Genomic DNA, 14,415 nt, shown 5'->3' with positions numbered 1-14,415 from the left:
TTTGTCAGCTATTCTAAAAGTCAATAGATTGACACAGTGGTTGTGAAAATACCTGCCAATATCCTGAGGCCCGAGCCCTAATCTCCTGCCATCTAGACCAGTGATTCCCAATCAGGGGCAGTTTTGCCCCACAGGGGACCTTTGGCAACATCTGAAGATGTCTTTGGTTATCACAACAAGGGGCGGGGTGGGGGGTGCTACTGGCGTGAGGTGGACAGAGGCCAAGGATGCAGCTAAGCATCCTACAATGCACAGAAAACTCCTATAACAAAGAACTCGGCAGCCCAAAATATCAGTAGTGCTGAAGTTGAGAAACCATGATCGCGACTATTCTGCTGGACTTTTTTTTTAATTTTATTTTATTATGTTATGTTAATCACCATACATTACATCATTAGTTTTGATGTAGTGTTCCATGATTCATTGTTTGCATATAACACCCAGTGCTCCATTCAATACGTGCCCTCTTTAATACCCATCACTGGGCTAACCCATCCCTCCACTCCCCTCCCCTCTAGAACCCTCAGTTTGTTTCTCAGAGTCCATAGTCTCTCATGGTTCGTCTCCCCCTCCAATTTCCCCCCCTTCATTTTTCCCTTCCTATTATCTTCTTCTTTTTTTTAACATATAATGTATTATTTGTTTCAGAGGTACAGGTCTATGATTCAACAGTCTTACACAATTCACAGTGCTCACCACAGCACATAAGACCTCCCCAATGTCCATCACCCAGCCACCCCATCCCTCCCACCCCCCACCACTCCAGCAACCCTCAGTTTGTTTCCTGAGATTAAGAATTCCTCATATCAGTGAGATCATATGATACACGTCTTTCTCTGATTGACTTATTTCACTTGGACTTTTAATCTGCTTTGTACTCCACTGCCAAACCAGCATTCCTAAACCACCAAATTTATCTAAACATCACTCCTAAGCTTCAGTAGCTCCAGTAGCTCCTCATTGTCTGAAAGTTCAAATCTTTCCTTCTCATCCTGGCATTTAAATCCCTCAGGATTTTGCCCACTTGTGTTTTCATTCCCCAGCAGGAACTCTGCTTCTCACAAGTTTTCATCGGCATCATCCTCCACACGGTCATCCTTTTACCGATGTTATCCCTCACACACGTACCTTGTAGGCTCCTCCCCACATCTCTTCTCTGATCCAGCTCTTACTCATTCTTTGAAACCCACACACGCTGCACACCCCTCTGCCAATGAGTTGGTCCCTTTTTGTACCACTCCCTTCTGTACTTACCATGGGCTCACATGTTTTACACTGTTAGAATAGCTCTTCCCTCTGTCTTGTTTCCTCAATGAACTCCCTGAAGGGTTCCACATTGTATTTCTGGCCTTTCAATCTCAGTTTGCACAGCATAAGGTGTGAAAACTGTATAGTTTGGGGCACCTGGGTGGCTCAGTCATTAAGCGTCTGCCTTCGGCTCAGGTCATGATCTCAGGGTCCTGGGATCGAGCCCCGCATCGGGCTCCCTGCTCGGCGGGAGGCCTGCTTCTCCCTCTCCACTCCCCCTGCTTGTGTTCCCTCTCTCGCTGTATCTCTCTCTGTCAAATAAATAAAAATCTTTAAAAAAAAAAAAAAAAGAAAACTGTATAGTTGTATTGAGAGATTCTTGTATTGAGAGTCAAATGAGATGAGTATAAAAAGCACCTTGTACAGGGCCTGGTACCCAGTTAAGTGCTCAGAAAATTATAGTATCATAGTATCTATAGGAGCACACAATCAGGAGCCCACAGAATGTGCTTAATAAATCTTTTAATAGTAGTTATGTACTGGAGAGAGCATGCATTCAGACTAGCCTGGTATTTGGAACTAACAGCAAAGAAAAACTTGCATCAGAAATTCTACACCAATTAACAACACTCCTTCATGCTAGAGTGAATCCAGGAGAAGTGGGTGTCACATTTTCTCAAAGTGGTGCCTAAGCCAACCTTTCTGCCTTTAACAAGTTAATGAATAGCTTATGAGTAAGCTTTGCCCACCCTGGCCCAATTTAGAAGGCTGCCAATAGGATAGGATGTTGATATGCCACACTCAGCTTTGCTGGGGTCCCAGCTGCATCCTCCCTAAGTGATTCTGCTCTCAGCAGCTGGAGGCTCTGATATCCCTAGAGAAGTGGGCACCAGTGGGATGAGGCTGCAAAGAGGTCCTGGCCTTTCCCCAAGAGAGCCTTGTCTGAGATCTTGTGTGGGGCCTGGTATTCCGAGCAGCCCAGGTTTGGCTTTGGGCCAGGCACTGAGTGGCAAACAAGAAGGAACACATTCCGGGAAGGCAAGGAGCCCTGCCAACACAACGGGGGCCGGGCAAGCTGGGCCTGCTGGGCGCCAGGTGCTCCTTGGCTCTGTGGAGGTCAGGCACTCAGGGAAATGGACTAGAGTTTCTCTGGATTATTGTTTCAGGGGCTTAAACACCTCCCTCCCTCTCACTTCAGGTGGACAAAACAGTGCTAAACCTCTAAACCTGTATCTTCTGCCTTCTGGGTTCTAGCCCCTCATCCCTGAATAACGGTAGGAGAGGAAGGAGTGTTGTGGCCTCCTGAGATCACACTTTGGGGGAGCCAGGTTTCTGTAATTCTGTGCCCTGAGTAAGAGAAGATGCTACCGACAGCAAGGGCAGGTCAAGGGGAAACCTGGGATGTCTATGCCCTTGTTGGAAGAGAAGCTGAGCTCCCCACCCTCCCCCTCCTACATCCACCCGTCCCCTCACCCCACACCCCCAAACAACACAAGCTGGTTCTTCACACCTGCCAGTTCTGCCTCCCTACTGGCCTGACCTTCAGGTCTGGAGAGCCCTTGGGAAGGCATTCCATTCTGCCCCCCACCAACACCCCTCCCCCCCATGAAAAAAGAGGAAAAGGAGAAGAGAAACAACCAAAGGAGACCGTGGAGAAATAGCCACGGGAGCTTGCCAGAGCTCCCCTTCTGCCACTGGATAGGCAATGCACTGGACTCGGACCAGACCTGGCCCGGTTTCACCCCACAAGGGGACAGCAGCGGGGGCCTTTGACAAAGGAGAATGAAGTCTGGTCCTCGCTGCGGCTCCAGCTCCTGCTGGGCTTTGCTGCCACCTAGTGGCCCAGATGGCATCTCTTCCCCCTCAAGGAGACCAGCCTGGAGATCTGGCTTCAGTCCCCGCCTGAGGCAAACCTGAGAGCCTTCTCTGAGAAGCTTCTCTACCCTAGGATGCCCTGCTTCTGCAGCCCCGCAGCTGGGAGAGAGAGGCAGCCCAGGTTCATGACCTCACCCAGCTCGACAGGTGTCCTAATGCCATGGCCACCAGGTAGGCGGGCCAAGGCTGGCCGGCTGGGGGCCGGGGGTAGGGGTGGGGGCAGTCTCTTACTCGCAGGACACCCCTGTGGGTTACGGTTCTGCCAGAGCTCCCCTCATTCCTGAATGCCCTTTTCACCAGAGCTCCTGCTCCTCCAATGACCCTGCCTTGTCTGGCTACACCTGTGTTGTAAAACCCAGGCTCCTGCATTTTATATATATATAATTCTCCAATTTCTCCAAATTTAAGGCAGTTGCTTCTTCCTTATAAAGTTAGCTCATTTCAACTTTAAAATTATAAAGATTATATGCCCTCTCTGTGATGCTGCTGCTATGAACCAGTCCCTGAGAATAATGGAAAGGGGGTATATTATGTAGATTATCAGCCATATTTTCCTGCATATTACATTCATGTGTTTATTTCATCTGGCAAAAGAAAGCACTTGGTTTCAGCAACCACTGATCCTACAGACTCCAAACTTTCTGATCTGAGCAGCAGTACCCAGGGATTGTATAAAGTCCAAACTCCCTTTTCCTGTCTACCTCTCCAGCCTCTTTATCTGTGTGCCTGTATGTGTGTGTGTGGTAAAATACACATAAAATTTACCGTCTTCATCATTTTTAAGTGTGTAGTTCCATCGTGTCAAGTATATTCCCATTGTTGTGCAACCATCATCACCATCTCCAGAACTCTGTTCGTCTTGTAAAACTGAAACTCTATGCCCATTAAACAATAACTCTCGCTTCCCTTCCCCCCAGCCCCTGGCAAACACCACTCTACTTTCTGTCTCTATGAATGTGACCACTCTAGGTACCTCATATAAGTGGAATCATACAGTGTTTGTCTTTTTTTTTCTAAAGATTTATTTATTTATTTGAGAGAGAGAGTGTGAGCAGGGGGAGGAGCAGAGGGAGAGGGAGAAGCAGACTCCCCGCTGAGCACAGAGCCCAATGCAGGGGTTCGATCCCAAGACCCTGCAATCATGACCTGAGTTGAAATCAAGAGACAGTGGCTCAGCTGACTGAGCCACCCAGGTGCCCCAATGTTTGTTTTTTTGTGGCTGGCTTATTTCACTTGACAGAATGTCCTCAAAGTTCATCCATGTTATAGCATGTGTCAGAATTTTCCTCCTTTTTAAGGATGAGTAACATTCCATTGTATGCATATACCACATTTTGTTTATCCATTCATTGGCTAATAGACACCTGACCTGGGTTGCTTCCACCTTTCGGCTATTATGAGTAATGCTGCTCTGAACGTGGGTGTGCAGATAGATAACTCTTCAAACCCTGCTTTCAGTTCTTTTGGGTATACAGCCAGGAGTGGTATTACTGGATCATATGGTAATTGCCTTTAATTTTTTGAAAAACTGCCGTACTATTTTGCACAGCGGTGGCGACACCATTTTACATTCCCACCTGCAGTGCATAAGGGCTCCAGTTTCCCCACATCCTCACCAACACTTGTTTTCTGTTTGAGAGTAGCCGTCCTAATGTGCGTGAAGTGGTGCCTGATTGTGGTTCTGATTTCCCTAATGACTAGTGATGTTGAGCATTTTTTCATGTGCCTGTCGGCCATTTATATCTCTTCTTCAGAGAAATGTCCATTCAAGTTCCTTACCCATTTTTTAACTGGTTGCCTATGTTGTTGGTGTTGACCTCTCCAACCTCTTTCCACGTCACTCTTCCACCTCATCAATATCCTAGCGTCATGCAGAGTCTCTCTGTGCAGAAGAGACATATACGTTCTCTCCTACGTTTTGCAGTTACTGATCCATTTGCCACGAAATGCTCCTCCCGTGGCTGGTTCCTCATCCTTTAACGTCAATCTAAAAGTCACTTCAGAGAACCTTTCCTGACTGACCACCCATCTACAGCCAACTCCCCATTTACTCTCATATCACCGTTTCCCCCCTTCATGGAATCTAATCACAATCTGCACTTACCTTGCTTGCTTACATATTTACTTGGAACTTATGTTTACATGGTGTGTAAGTGCCATGGGGACCCAGAGATACTGCCTGTCGTGTTCACTGCTGTATCTCCAGTGCCCCGCAGAGTACCTGGCTCGTGCTCTGGGCTCAGGATTTGCTGAATGAATGAGTCACTACTAGAAGGGGCATCCTAGGGAAAAAGAAAGGTAACGTGACGCAAGTGGGAACTTCACCTCCCTAATCTAGGCTCGATGTCATAGAAAAGGACACAGAGATTTTCCGGCTCGGAGTTCCGGACTTGAATTCCTGAGTCAGAAGCACAGTACCATTTGAACCTGGGACGTTGCTTTGGAGGTGCCCCAGAGAAATGGGGAAGCCTTCTCGGTGTCCCCCCAGCAGAGGCAGGAGGCTGCGGCGGTTTCCTATGGCTGCTCTTCGCCTTCCCAGCATGCCTGAAGTATGAGGCGGCTCGGCTACAGCCCTGTGAGGTTTGCAGAGTACTCGAGATTCTGGGGATGGCTTGGGCCCCGTCAGTCTCCTTAGTGCCAAATATGTTAACACGAGGACCTTTTGTGAGTCGTCAAAAGATAGAAATGAACTTTCCATACCACAGGACACTAGAAAAAATTGAATGTTTATATTTTAAAATATTTTCAAAGGCTACTGCCGTGCCAGAACAACCCAAGGATGGTTGAACCAATCTCTCAGGGACTCAAAGGGACTCAGCCAGTGCAAGCAGGTCTGTATAAATACACATAGTTTACAAATGAGCACAAGGGAAAGGACAGTGGCCCCACAGGACCAGGCTGAGGAACAAAAGGGAGAAATGGACAGGGGGCCCTCCAGAGTGACAGGCACACTCATAGCCAAGAGGACCTCCAGAGCCACCTCCCCTAGAGCCTCTTGCCTTTTCTGAGCCCGGCGCAGGGCTGGAGACCAGATTCGCCAGCGTGTTGGCATAGCCACCCATGGCTTGGCACCTCTGGTGGCCTCCCATGAGCCTCTGGCTCAACCCAGCAGGACTCAGAGAATGGACCTATTCTCCCTGCCCTTCAGCAAGGACCAAGGCGGGGAGACACTGGGGCAAGTGGGACTGTTTCCCTGAAAACGTGATATAAAGGAGTGACGAAGGGGGCTGGGTCCAAAAGAAGGATGGGTTTTTATCCAGTGTGGTGCTGTGGGGAGAACGGAATATGAGTTCACCTGCCACCCCCAGAGGTGGTACCAGCAACCCCCCAGGCAGGCTCCAAGCTTAATCCTAGAACCTGCAGCGGGGGGAGGATAAGGAGACCGCTCGTCTGAGCTTAGGGACTTCTCACCTACAGATCCGTCCCCCACATCCTCATTTGGGTTTGTCTTAAACAGGACAATCATGGCTCCACAATAACTAATTTCCACTTGGATTTCTCCCTGATTAACCTCTCAGGTGTTTGAAGAAGGAAAAGCAGTGACTGTTTCTGACACGCTCACCCCATCACCAGTGACTCTGCCTGATACATCTGACCTCCTCACGAAGGCCCTTCTAGAACCCCCAAAGGCACTGTCTTGGCATATTGGAGTCCCAGGGAGAGCAGGCAGAGTTCTGAGGCACAGAGGAGCTGTTTAGAATAGATAGGCCCTTGGAGAGATGGAGAACTGTCTAAGGCAAAGCTACCACTGTGTCCACTCTTCCCATCCCCCACCTCTCTTGTCCCCAGAGGTATCAGACAAAACCCCTTGACCTGGTCCCTGCACTGTACCAGGCCCACCTTGGACACCCCCACCTTATTCATGGAGTGGAGGACCCTCCCCCATGGCCTGCAACTCACTGATTCCAAGTGACACGAGTGAGCTCTGCCCTGCGGTGGCCCAACACCCTCATGCCCAGCTGCCCAGTTGCCCAGCCACGCCTCCCCAACAGGCTGCTATTGGTCATGGCCTCTCAGGCAGTCAGGCAGGGAGTACAAAGCCAGCTCAAATCGAAGCCACCGACCTTCCCCGCCCCCCCCATCCTCTACTTCCCGCCTGGGGCACCTCAGAACTGTTTGAGCACACCCGGGGAAGGTGCAGTACCAGGTCTGTGACCACAGTGATCACAGGCCCTGTTCCACCTGTCTCACCAGGAAGTGGCAGCTAAGGACACAGAACACTGGACCTCGGCCCTCCTTCGCAGCCCCTGCCACGTCCTCTGCTACAAGTATTGTCCTCCGGATTCAGCCAGCCTCCTCGTGGGGGGCATGAACCTTAGCCAGCCTCCTCGTGAGGGGCATGAACCTTCCCCTCTGGCTGGAATCCTAGCTACACACCCTCCTCTCGTCGTTCCTAGCTCCCCCCCACCCCACTTCCCCTGTCTGCCCTGGGCCTGACAGGTGCCCCCAGGACAGGGACTCTCGGGGGCCCCAGTGAGAGCACAGTATGTTGGGAGAGAGCAGAGGCCCACTGGTGGTTTTCGTCCGGGCCTCTGTCCCACTACTGCCGCGAGCCGCGTGGCCGTGGAGAGCTGCATTCCAGGTACCAAATCGTGGCCTTTGTCCCTTGGTTGGTTCCTAGTGCTCTGCCTCTGTGCCAGACCGTTTCCAAGGAACAAGCTAACTTTCTTTTTCCAAGTGCTTGCTGAAGCTTAGTATACAGAATTTCTCGGCTGGTTCCAAGAATCTGGCTTCGTGTCTGAGTCCCCAAATTGTAGGAGCTTTGTCAACAGCAGGGATAAGAGTTGAGGGGAGGAGGAAGGATCTGGAGTATTTTCCTTCATATTCAGTCTCAGCACAGCAACAGCATAAACCACGGGGGTCACTGGTGGAAGCTTAGCACCCAGAGCATTCTTCTTGGAGAAGCCAAGGTGGTTGTTACCTGCACACAGGAGATCCCCAGATCAGAGAAGGGGCCTTACCCTGCACACTGTGTCCAACCTTGCTTGCCAGATTGAGCTGTCAAGCCAGCCCAAGGGCAGGGCCAAGCCCAACCAGGACAACAAGCAGCCTGGCCATAGGTATTGGCTCCTGTCCTTTACCTTCAATCCCCAAGGCACTGGGAAGAGACAGGACATCACCTGTGCCCAGGGACTGGGCCATCCCAATTCAGGGAGCATAACTGCTGTTCTAGCCGGGAGATGCGGAACGCCAGATAGGATGAGGACATGACCAAGAAGCAGATCCTGGAGAAAGATAAGAAGGATATCTATCTGGAAAAAGGACATTTTTGGAGGCTCACCAAAAATAGGAGTGGGGACAAAGCTACTTCCTGCAACTGGAGGAATTAAAGAACTCTTTGCCTCTTGGCTACATTCAGGCCTGGACATCTTTGTTCCCAGAGGCCATGTGGGGATCCTGAGACTTGTCCCCATGGAGGTGTCTTCAAAGCCCCGCAGGAATTCTGGGTCCTTAAACTGAGCCCACCTTCCCTCTGACCAGCCACCTTGGTCCTGTGCCTCCTCTTCAAGGCCGTTAAGATTATCCCCCGAGGTGGTACGTCCCTTCTCCCAGCAAGTGCTGAGGCTGACAGTTGGAACTCAGCCAGCAGAACCAGAGGAAGATCATGAGGTAAGGTAGAGGGGAAGCCAGGGGCCCCACCATGCTCACCACTCGGCTGGTCCTTAGGCAGAATTACAGACAAGTCTGGGGTTCCAAAAACTACTCTAAAGGTGGGTGGCAGGAAGGCCACAGCTCTCCCCTAGTCTATCTGATGGCCCTCTCCAATTTTGTCAGCTGTCCCCCTCCCCAATCCCATGCAACGTTCCCTTTTTTCAATAGCTTCATATCCTGCCCCTCCCTTCTGCACAGCCTTAACCCTAAATTACAGGGGTGCATGAATAAAGACTGGAGGCACTTTGTCTTGCTGCAGAAGGGCCTGCCAGGTAGCCTCCAGACACCACTCAGGAGCCTTCAGTTGACTTAGGACCTTGCCCTCACTCTGGTCAGTGACCGCCCCACACACAGAGGCCCCTGCGCCAAACAGCCAGACGCCCAATATAGTCACCTACAGCACAAAGATGACCTTGAGGAGCTGGTAATCCCAGAGCCTCAGCTCCCCGTCGCTCCTGGGCTCTTCCTCCAGCTTCTCCTCCTCACAGACGGCCTTCTCTGTGATAGGAGAGCAGTTAGGCATCGTCCTGTGGCAGGAGCCCAGCCCAGCAAGGAGCAAGCCCACCTCCCCCCATTCTCAAGCTGCTTAGGCTCTAGGCTTGGCTTTTCCTTATAGATTTGGATAAAGTACGAAACAGCTCTCAGAAGCCTTGCTGGCTGTGATTTTTCCATTTTGCAGAAGTGGGGGCAGGGAAAGCCTGGTCTTTGCAAGCAGTTGTCACAGACGAGCACCCTGAGCTCACCAGACCCGGGAGGCTTCCTGGAGGGAAAGCAGTTGTCCGTGGAGTCCATGGATGCCCGAGGTATACAAGGGATGTTGTCTGGGAGGGATAAGGACCTGGAGGCAGGGCACACTTTTCTCCACTTCATCTCAGGGATGAGGAATTCCTGCAGAGAAGGCAGGAAAAACTGTCTCTCTATGACCCTGGGATGTCACTTGTCCTAAGGGGCCCACACTAGGTTTATCAAAGCTTTTCCAGGTACTACCAGTACAGATACCCAGTGAGCATGATGGCAGGTACCCAGGAGGAGGGGAGCCATTGCCTTAGCAACCACGTGTCTCTCTTACCTGCTCCCTTGCTGGGACCAGCCATTCTTCCAGGGAACAATGTCTTTGAAGACTGCTACTATAGAACCACAGTGGGATCCAAGACGTGAGCTAACCCAGGTACGTGCTCAGATCCGCTGAGCCCAAGAAAGCTTGGCACAATGTATCTTAGATGGGATAAGTCCTCCTAATCTGGACTCTGACCCTAAGTACACCACTGACCTTAGCAGGGGGTACTTAGGGTCCCCATCAACAAAAATGGGAACAGCACCTTCTATCCCCTGCATAGTACTGTGCATATTATATGCTTGGCTAAATGCTTAGTGGTTAGTGAAGGAGACTTCAAACACCCTGGGGTCATTTCCATCCCCATCACTGTTCTAGCACTCAGCTCTGCCTACCCAGAACCCCCGCAGCAAAGGAAACTGCTGGGACCTCGGCATCTCAAATGAGTCTGTCTGAGTTCTACAGTGATAGCCTTTGGAGTTCTTCCCCGAAGACATCTCTATCCCCTGGAAGGCCCTGCTGACCCTGCTAAAGTGAAGAGGAGGGTCACTGGCTTTGTGGCTGTACAGATGTGGGATCCAACCCGGGCAGCGTTCTGGGGGCTGGACAACTGTTCTGCTCAGAAAGTCAGCAGATCTGCCCAGGACATAGTGGCTCCTCATGGCACGGAGCGTGTCAGGTCTAGGGGACCCCTTGGCATAGCACGGCCACTGGCTCTTGAGCCTGGAAGGGGACAAGGGGACATTGTGGGCTGCTGCCTGGGAGGCCCTGAAGCCTCAGAGCCATAGGTTCCCTCACACCGGCAGCTTTTGCTTCCAACCTCAGTTCTCACCAGGGATTCGCACTCAGGTTCCTCTGGAAATTCTCTTACACTCAGGCTCTTCTTGCTGGAAGGCTAAGGAAGAAAGGAAACTGGGGTCACTTGTCCATCAGGAACAGCCAAGGTCAGGAGTGAGGAGGTGTTAGCACTCTCCAAGAGAGCTTTACCTCCAAATAAGCCACCTTGGGTCAGAGGAAGCCTAGCTCCCAGAGTTTGCCGGAGTCCCCTAGTCAGTGCTGGAGCAGAGGGTAAATCCAAGGCAATGTACTTCCCCATGCTGCCGCCCCTCCCCACTTCCTCAGCGTGGGCCAACGAGAGCTGTAGGCATACTGGGAAGCAGCCACGTGCTTCTGTCTGCACACTGAAGAAGCATGATGAGGGCATACACATGGGGACACACAGCAGACACTGGCCTCAAAGAGACACGCTCACAAGCATAGACACCCCGCCCAAGGACTGAGCTCAGATACACTGAGCCTGAGCCCATTACTCGCCTCTCCCTGCTCTTGGTCCCTATGCTGGAGAGATGGGCCAACCTCTCCCAACAGCCTGGTCCCAAGACCTCAGTCTAGGCCTGAGCAACCGCCCTGGCCCAACTCCTGCCCTGGAGCTCCATACCTGGAGGTGTGTGCAGACCCTCCTCAGCATGTCATATACACTGTCCCGGGAAAGCAGTGACACAAAGACGTACTGGGGTAGAGAAAGAAAACAGAAAAGGGCGGTGTAAATACAGACTGGGGAGAGTACCAGAGTCAGGATCCTGGGGCTGGGACAGGAGACTTACAAGGGATGGCCGGTCCAGAGACTCACTGACCTTCTGGCTGGTGTTGGTGGTGATGGCCAGGCCATTGGGAAGAAGCCGCGCCATCTTGTGTTTTTTGATCATTTGGACAGACACCACGGGAATGACCACCTGAGGGAGGAGAGGCATGCTTCTCTCAGGACTCACCCCCAAGGACACAGTCCCTTTGCTTCCTGCGTAGTGCCCCCTGACTGGCAGTCAGCCAAGCATGGACACCATGGAGAAGCCTGGCCCTAGGTGGGAGAATATGTGAGCGTTCCACCCTCTGATGCAGGCTCCCCTTCCAGGTGTCCCACCACCCTGCCCCTGCCCTCTGGGCTCTCACCCTATTATCCAGGAGGCCAAGGATGGTTGCCCTGGTGAATCCCATACTCCAGTAATGGAGTTCCCTGAGCCATCACCTGGCCACAACTATGGCTCCCCCAAAGTGTGACATGCCACTCTGATTCTGAAGGCATTTCAGAGGCACCCATAGGCAAAATAAACTGGCTATGACCTGTTGTAGACTCTGTGGAGTCTAGATCGGAGCCCTGCTTTGGAAGGGGTGAAGCTACTTCCCTGGAGACCAGGTGGGATGCCTCACAGTGAGAGGCTTCACCAGGTGCCTGATGCCCGCAGGATAGGGGCCCTGTCTCTTTCCCGGCTGGGGCCTCATGGGCCCATTGCAGCCCTTACCACTTATTACTACCTTTATATCCTTGCCAAAGAGGCTGGCATGGAAGCAGAGCCAGTTGGGGGAGATGTAGAGCCGGCCCTGGAGAAGGAGGTCTCTCTGGAGGGCGCAGGAACACACTGGGAATTCACAGGAAAGAAGACTGCCATGAGCAACCCCGAAGGCCTAGGGCCTGCGTCCTCACACTCAGGAGTCCAGAGCCCAGCCTCAGGGACTGCCTTGCTCAGAATCCCCCTTCCCAACCCCAGGCCCCAAACCACCCATTCCACCAGCACCCTGAGTCCTTCTCAAGAGTCCTGACTGCCCCACCTGAGCCCACCAAACTGCTAGAGCTTTCCTCTTCCTCTACTCATGCTTCAAAGGGTTCCCTAAGCCTGGATTCTCGCTCCCTCAGGCAGAACACCTTGCCCTGCCCTGGAGAGAGGGCCTCGATTGTGCAAATGCTCCCACATGCTCACTGAGAAGCCTGAGCAGGAAAGAACAGTCATGGATAAGAACAGAACAGAAATAAAATTTGGAAGCCCTGACAGTGCCCCAAGAATACTTTCATAAATCCCATTTCAGATCCCCCATCTGCCCGGTCTTCTCAGACTTCTAAAGAAAACAGGCCCAACCACATGCAAAGGGCAGCCAGTTCCCATATCAAAATTGTGCCTTGGAGGCTCCAGAGGAGAGGACCTGGGCCTCAGGCACTCTAGGCACCTGTCCAGGCGCACCTGGGAGACAGCTCACCTTTGAGAACTACCTCCTCCAAGGGAATGTCCTTAAACAGCTTGTGGTATTGTTGGTTGTATTTACTCAGCAGCGTCTGCAAACATACAAGCTGGGGCTGAGAAGTCCTGGGGGATTAGATCCCCAAAGGGGCCCTGCACCAGCCACCAGGAAATAATGCCATGGGGGCAGGGGCTCCGTGGACTTAGCGCCAAGCAGTCGGCAAAGAGCCAGCGTGGGTGAAAGGCTGAGTCCCAAGCACAGCCTGTCTCTCGGTGACATGACGACAGGAGGTCCTGAGGGGCAGCCTATGACGGGAGGGGGACGCACCACCCCCACCCAGGAGGGGACACTCACTCAGGTTTCCCTTGGTGACAGGCCTTGGCGGCCAAGGAGCCAACAGTCCCCGAATTCAGGCAGCCCAGAGCCCCTCCCTTGGTGGGCAGTGAAAAGGCGGCCTCCACACACTTACCCCTTCTCGGCCACACTTCTTTATGTCTCCACCCTTCAAGCCTTCTGGCCAGTGCAGACTGCAAAAGAGATTCCATTCCAGGGAGAAGGAACCCTTGAGTCCTGCCCATACATCCTTAGTGCCCGGTCTGCCCTGGCCTCAAACCAGAAGCTTGGGGGAGAGATTGAAGACTGAGGCCCTTCTCTAGGAGCCCCAGCAAGGTGAGAAGCAACAGGGAGGACGGAGCTCAGCCCTGGGGAAGGGCACTCCTGCACGCTGGGGGCCTTCCTCCCAGACGGCAGTGGGCAGCGGGCCCCCCAGGAGGTATGATCCGCCTGAGCCTCCATCTCCCATCTCCCAGAGATGCTTAGGAGCTGCCCACCCCTGGGTATCAAAAACCCTCTCCCATTCTCTGGCCAAAGGACAAGCAGAGGAGCAGACCCAAGGATAGGTGAGCAGGAGACACAGGGATGGGGACCAGTTTGGGGAGCGGGTGAGGTGGAGATGTCAGACTCACGGCTCCGGGGCCTGGCCGTGGGCCATGATCCGGGCAGGACTGCCCTCCCTGCAGCCTCCTCCCTCCCGGCAGCCTGGAGCTCAGCAGACTCACCTGACCTGAGGGAGGCTACCAAGGCTGAGGCAGAGGGGGTGGTGCTGGAACGCAAAGCTTCGCCCTGGCCAGGTTGGCCTGAGGACAGGTGGGCAGGGAGGAGGCTGGTAATCTGAGAAGCCTAGACTCTGCTAGGTCCCCGTGTGCTGGGACAGGCCCCGGACTGGGAAGAAGAGGCCCGGGGCAGCCTATGCCCAGCCTAACACCAGACGCAAGGTCCCCTTTCTGCCCCTTCTTTAACCCCTTTGCCCCTTTCTTTTTTTATTTTTTATTTAAACGCCAGCTAGTTAACATACAGTGCAATATTAATTTCAGGCGTACAATACAGTGATTCAATACCTCCATACATCACCCTCATCACAAGCGCAGTCCTTCATCCCCATCACCCATGTCACCCATCCCCCCAACCACCTCCCCGCTAGTGCCCATCAGTGTGTTCTCTAGAGTTCAGAGTCTGTTTCTTGGTTTGTCCCTCTCTCTCTCCTCTTCTCCCCTCTGCTCGTTTGATTTGTCTCTTAA

General features: G+C 52.5%; 1 protein-coding gene across 10 annotated transcripts in view; it reads right to left on the bottom strand.

Annotated features, from left to right (window-relative positions):
- Positions 1–4,156: 4,156 nt before the first annotated feature.
- The window catches only part of GRAMD2A (GRAM domain containing 2A), a 33,985-nt gene continuing 23,726 nt past the window's right edge, over positions 4,157–14,415 (bottom strand). For 4 of the 10 annotated variants that reach the window (XM_064570209.1, XM_064570211.1, XM_064570208.1 and 1 more), the window contains 11 exons: positions 13,897–13,974; positions 13,308–13,365; positions 12,857–12,932; positions 12,140–12,243; positions 11,464–11,562; positions 11,268–11,339; positions 10,662–10,724; positions 9,519–9,663; positions 9,174–9,273; positions 8,244–8,348; positions 4,162–8,044 (listed from right to left, as the gene is read on the bottom strand). In XM_064570209.1, coding sequence (XP_064426279.1) covers positions 8,041–8,044; positions 8,244–8,348; positions 9,174–9,273; positions 9,519–9,663; positions 10,662–10,724; positions 11,268–11,339; positions 11,464–11,562; positions 12,140–12,243; positions 12,857–12,932; positions 13,308–13,365; positions 13,897–13,974 — 904 coding nt within the window. In that variant the 3' untranslated portion in view covers positions 4,162–8,040. Of the gene's footprint in view, positions 8,045–8,204; positions 8,349–9,173; positions 9,274–9,518; positions 9,664–10,661; positions 10,725–11,267; positions 11,340–11,463; positions 11,563–12,139; positions 12,244–12,856; positions 12,933–13,307; positions 13,366–13,896; positions 13,975–14,415 lie in introns of all 10 variants that reach the window. The other 6 variants (XM_064570214.1, XM_064570215.1, XM_064570216.1 and 3 more) reach the window with 4 other exon arrangements.

The sequence above is a fragment of the Mirounga angustirostris genome, unplaced genomic scaffold, assembly GCF_029215605.1.
Source record: "Mirounga angustirostris isolate CCGP_5_RB_7025 unplaced genomic scaffold, mMirAng1.0.hap1 SCAF_9, whole genome shotgun sequence".
NCBI lineage: Eukaryota > Metazoa > Chordata > Mammalia > Carnivora > Phocidae > Mirounga > Mirounga angustirostris.
Note: the sequence above shows the minus strand (reverse complement) of the source record. Positions and strands in the feature narration are given on the sequence as shown.